We start from the raw sequence: 5,000 nt of genomic DNA on the forward strand, positions 1-5,000 counted from the left end.
GGCTCGGCTGGGGCTGACCCGCCCCCGAAGCCGGCCCGGCCGGCCGGCCGGCGGCTCGGCCGCGCGGCACCACCGGACGTGCTAGAGGAGACGGCGACCCGACGAGGCGGGCGCGGCCCGGTCCCCGAGGCCCCTTCGGCCGGGGCGGCTCGCTCGGCAGCGGGCGGCGGCGCGGCGACCCGCTGCGCTCTCCGGCGCTACCTGCGGGCGGGGGGCGCTTCCCCCCGAGCCTTTTTCTTTCCTCCCTTTTCTCTCTCGCCTCTCTCTGGCTCGCCGTCGCGGCTCCGGCCGCACCGCCGCCCGGCGCTGCGCGCGGCCGGCACCCACGGGCGCCACCCGGACCCAGGCCGGCACCGGCACCTCGCCTGTTTTTACCCAAGGACACCTGAAAAGCTCGCGGGGCCGCGCGGCCGTCACACAGCTCGGTACGGTGAAGAAGCCCCTCCCCGGCGGGAGGGGCGACACCTCGCCTGCCACGGGAAGCCCACGGGCAGAGGAGACCGCCCGGCCCGAACACCGGCCTCCGCCGCGCCTCTCGGCCGGCCACGGAGGAGCGCCGGCCCGCCGGGGGCCCTCTCCCACGCCTCCCGAAAAGCCTCATCCATCGTCACTCGGGGAACGGCCCCACGGCCACTCTCGCTCAGCCTGCCACTACGCGGAGGACGGCACGTGCCCCAGGCCGCCGACGCCGGCGGCCCGCACGCTACTCTCCACGGCTCTCTCCCGGCCCGGCAGGAGGCGGGTGCCGCCGGACGCCCGGCTCCGGACAACCCACGCTTCCGGCCCCGCCGGGCCCACGGCCGCCCCCCGCAGAGCGGCACACCTCCAGCGTGCGAAAGCGCCACCGAACGTGCCGCGGGGCCACCGGCTTTCGCCCGCCTCGCGGCCGTCGGCTTCCCCCAGAAAGGCCGGGGGACGGCGACGGGGAGAAAAACAAAAAGCCCCCGAGAAAAAAGCACGCGCGCCTCTCGCTCGCCGTGCTAGCCACGGCCGCCCGGGGCTCGGGGCGGGGCCCGCGCCCCTCGCTCCCCGATTCCCTCTCGCTGCCCACGGGCTCGCGCCTCGGCGGCGGCCGGCCGCTGCCGGGCCGCTCTCGCGCTCTCACGCACTTTCTCTTCCCTGGCGCGCTCGGCGTGCTGCGGCTTAAGGCCGCCGGAGCAAAAATCAAAAAAACGGAAAAAAAAGGCCGGGAGGGCGCCCCACTTCGCCCGCAACCCGGCCCCCGGCCGACAGACCTTCGCGGAACCCAGCCCTCCGGCAGCCAGGCCGGCGGGGCAGGCCCGACCGCACGGGCCGCCCGGCCGCCGTGGCTCTCGCGCCGGCCTAAGAGGAGGGAGGGGCGAGGCGCCGCCGCCTCGCCCGCCAACGGCCATCGTGCGTCCCCAGGGCTCCCCGGCGACTCTGTCGGGTTCTCGGTCTGCCGGCGCGGCCGCCGGCCACAGCCTGGCCGGCCGGCGCCGCCGCCTTCGGCCCGCTGGGCGGGTCCCCGGCTTAGGGCCGAGGAAGGGGGAACGAACAAAAGAGCCGAGGCGCGCCGAGGGCGCCGCCTCGCCCGACCATCGGGCGGTCCCGTCACCGAGCCCCTCCGGCAACCGGCCGGGCCCAGGCGAGGCCGCACGCCCACCGCCAGTCCCCGGCACGCCGCCGGCACCGCTGCCGCCCGGCAGCCGAGGACAGGGCGCCGCCACCCAGGCCCGGGCCATCTTCGGGGCTCTCGGGAGGCGGCCGGGGAAAAAGCCCGCGCGGGCTCGGCCCTTCGAGCCCCGGCCGCCAACCGCCCGCAACAATGCCCGCCGCCGCCGCCGGACGACGGGCGCCGGCTTAAGGCCGGCCCACCGAAAGGACGAGACGCCGCCGCCTCGCCGCCCTCGCACACCATCGCCTTCGCCCGGGGCCCTCAGGGAGCCGGCAGCCGCCACCGGCTCGGGCTGGACGCTGCTGTCGGGCCCCCGCGGGCCCCCCTCGGCCGTCCCAGTCCCGCACTCCCTCGGCTGCGCTTTCGCGCTCGGCTCTCGTCTTCCTCTCCCGTCATCGGGCCCGCCCGAGGAAGCCGGTCGAGAGCCCCGCGGCTTTCTCGCGCCGGCCTTCCTGCCGCTCGTGGGGTTGGCCGGCCCGTGGCACGCGCCGAAGGCCGCGCGGCAGCAGACGCGGAAGAAAAGGGGCCCTCGGAACCCGCGCTGCTAGACAACCCCTGCCCACAATACGGACAGACGCGTCCTGGCGCCGCCGCGCCTCCGAAGCGGCTCGAGGCTCCTCAGCGGGGAGGCGCGCGAGAGCAGGCCGCCTCTCGCCTAGACCTAACCGGAGGCGGCGCCCGACAGCGACCCCTTGGCCGACTTCCGGGGCCGGCCGCGACAACAGGTCTACCCCGAAAATGCCGACAGGCGCCTAAGTCCCGCCGGAGCCGGGTAGACCTGGTGGCCCTGCGCCGGGACGCCGCCGGGGCGCAGGCCGCCGGCGGCGGCCGCGGCGGCCGCATCGGCCGGCTCCGGAACCGGGTAGACCTGATGCTCGCCAGCCCCGGAACCGGGTAGACCTGATGCTCGACAGCACCCGGCGGGGCACGAGGCCGGCCGCGCCCGACTGGGCGAACGGGTCGGCCCGGAAGCCCGGGCCAACAGGTCTACCCGCCGGGCTCGGGCACCAGGTCTACCCGCCGGGCCCGGACACCAGGTCTACCCGCCGGGCTCGGACACCAGGTCTACCCGCCGGGCCCGGACACCAGGTCTACCCGCCGGGCTCGGACACCAGGTCTACCCGCCGGGCCCGAACACCAGGTCGACCCGCCTAACCCGAACGCCAGGTCTACCCGCCGGGCTCGGACACCAGGTCTACCCGCCGGGCCCGGACACCAGGTCTACCCGCCATGCTCGGACACCAGGTCTACCCGCCGGGCTCGGACACCAGGTCTACTCGCCATGCTCGGACACCAGGTCTACCCGCCGGGCTCGGACACCAGGTCTACCCGCCGGGCTCGGACACCAGGTCTACCCGCCGGGCTCGGACACCAGGTCTACCCGCCGGGCTCGGACACCAGGTCTACCCGCCATGCTCGGACAACAGGTCTACCCGCCGGGCTCGGACAAGAGGTCTACCCGCCGGGCTCGGACAAGAGGTCTACCCGCCGGGCTCGGACAAGAGGTCTACCCGCCGGGCTCGGACAACAGGTCTACCCGCCGGGCTCGGACAACAGGTCTACCCGCCGGGCTCGGACAACAGGTCTACCCGCCGGGCTCGGACAACAGGTCTACCCGCCGGGCTCCGAGAGCAGCTGTACCCACCGGCACCCCCGCCGCCGAGCCCAGTCGGCCGCCGCCCTGCCACCTTAAGAGAGTCCCAGCTACTCCCCCTCTGGACCCGCGCCGCGGACAACGCCCTCTCTTTCCCACTCGGAGCCCCGGGCAGGAACGGCGGCGCCTCGGCACCCGCCGAGGGCCTCGGCTAAGCGCTCGGAACCCGCTCCAGCCACCCGACTCGGAGAGCGGCTCGAGCCGACGAGCCCGGACCACAGGTCTACCCGCTGCCCCGGGACACCAGGTCTACCCGCCGGCTTCGGACCAGGGGTCTACCCGCCGGGCACGGACGACAACTCTACCCGCTGCGCACCTCTGCGGCCGAGCCGAGGCGGCGGCAGCCGTGCCACCCGGGCAGAGTCCCGGTTGCTCCCCCCGTTTCCCCGCCCCGCAGAGAACGTCTCTTCTTTCACCCTCGGGGCAGGGGAAAGGCTGCTACGCTCGGAGCGCCGGGCAGAAAGCGCAGCGCTAAGCCCCGAGACCGGCTCTAGCCGCTACTCTCGGACATCGGCTCTTCCCGGCGGCGCCGAGGCGGCCGAGCCCGGTCGGCCGCAGCCGTGCCGCCTAAAGAGAGTCCCAGTTACTCCCCCGGCTTCCCCGCCCCGCAGAGAACGTTTCTTCTTTCAGCCTCGGGGCAGGGGAAAGCCTTAACGCCGGAGAGGAAGTCTGCCGCAAAGGGCCACGGGAGATGGAGTCCCCGCAACGAGCCCCCCGGGAGAGTACTGGACGGAGCATGCGCGCTGGAAGGACTCGCTAAGAACTGTGGGAAATCGGGGAGGTCGGGGCAGGGCCGGAAGGGCACGCCGGCGCGCCGACCGACGGATCGAGCGGTCGCACGCCGTCTGCTCGCTCCGTGAATTCGGTGCCACGCTCGGAGCACCGGCCGGAAACGGCAGCGCTTCGGCGCCGGCCGAGGGCCCTCGCCGAGCCCTCGGAGCGGCTCTAGCTGCCGGACCTGGACAGGAGCTCTACCCACGGGGCTCGGAGACCGGGTCCACTCGCCGCCGGGCGGCGGCGCCGCTCCGGCTCTAAGTCCGCCGGTCGGCGGGAAAAGGTCTACCCGCATCCGGGCCGGCCGGCGGCGCCGCTCCGGCTCTAAGTCCGCCGGCCGGCGGGAACACGTCTACCCGCGACCGGGCCGGGCGGCGGCGCCGCTCCGGCTCTAAGTCCGCCGGTCGGCGGGAACACGTCTACCCGCATCCGGGCCGGGCGGCGGCGCCGCCCCGGCTCTAAGTCCGCCGGTCGGCGGGAACAGGTCTACCCGCATCCGGGCCGGGCGGCGGCGCCGCTCCGGCTCTAAGTCCGCCGGTCGGCGGGAACACGTCTACCCGCATCCGGGCCGGGCGGCGGCGCCGCTCCGGCTCTAAGTCCGCCGGTCGGCGGGAACAGGTCTACCCGCATCCGGGCCGGGCGGCGGCGCCGCTCCGGCTCTAAGTCCGCCGGTCGGCGGGAACAGGTCTACCCGCATCCGGGCCGGGCGGCGGCGCCGCCGCTCCGGCTCTAAGTCCGGCGGCCGGCGGGAACAGGTCTACCCGCATCCGGGCCGGGCGGCGGCGCCGCCGCTCCGGCTCTAAGTCCGCCGGTCGGCGGGAACAGGTCTACCCGCATCCGGGCCGGGCGGCGGCGCCGCTCCGGCTCTAAGTCCGGCGGCCGGCGGGAACAGGTCTACCCGCATCCGGGCCGGGCGGCGGCGCCGCTCCGGCTCTA

General features: G+C 75.4%; 1 protein-coding gene across 1 annotated transcript in view; it reads left to right on the top strand.

Annotated features, from left to right (window-relative positions):
• Positions 1 to 2,534, top strand: part of LOC135408553 (collagen alpha-1(I) chain-like) — a 3,892-nt gene extending 1,358 nt beyond the window's left edge. The window contains exons 2-3 of the mRNA XM_064643665.1: positions 1 to 850; positions 904 to 2,534. The exon at positions 1 to 850 is cut by the window's left edge and continues 66 nt beyond it. Coding sequence (XP_064499735.1) covers positions 1 to 850; positions 904 to 2,534 — 2,481 coding nt within the window. The remainder of the gene's footprint in view (positions 851 to 903) is intronic.
• The last annotated feature ends 2,466 nt before the right edge of the window (positions 2,535 to 5,000 follow it).

Source organism: Pseudopipra pipra, unplaced genomic scaffold, assembly GCF_036250125.1.
Source record: "Pseudopipra pipra isolate bDixPip1 unplaced genomic scaffold, bDixPip1.hap1 HAP1_SCAFFOLD_52, whole genome shotgun sequence".
NCBI lineage: Eukaryota > Metazoa > Chordata > Aves > Passeriformes > Pipridae > Pseudopipra > Pseudopipra pipra.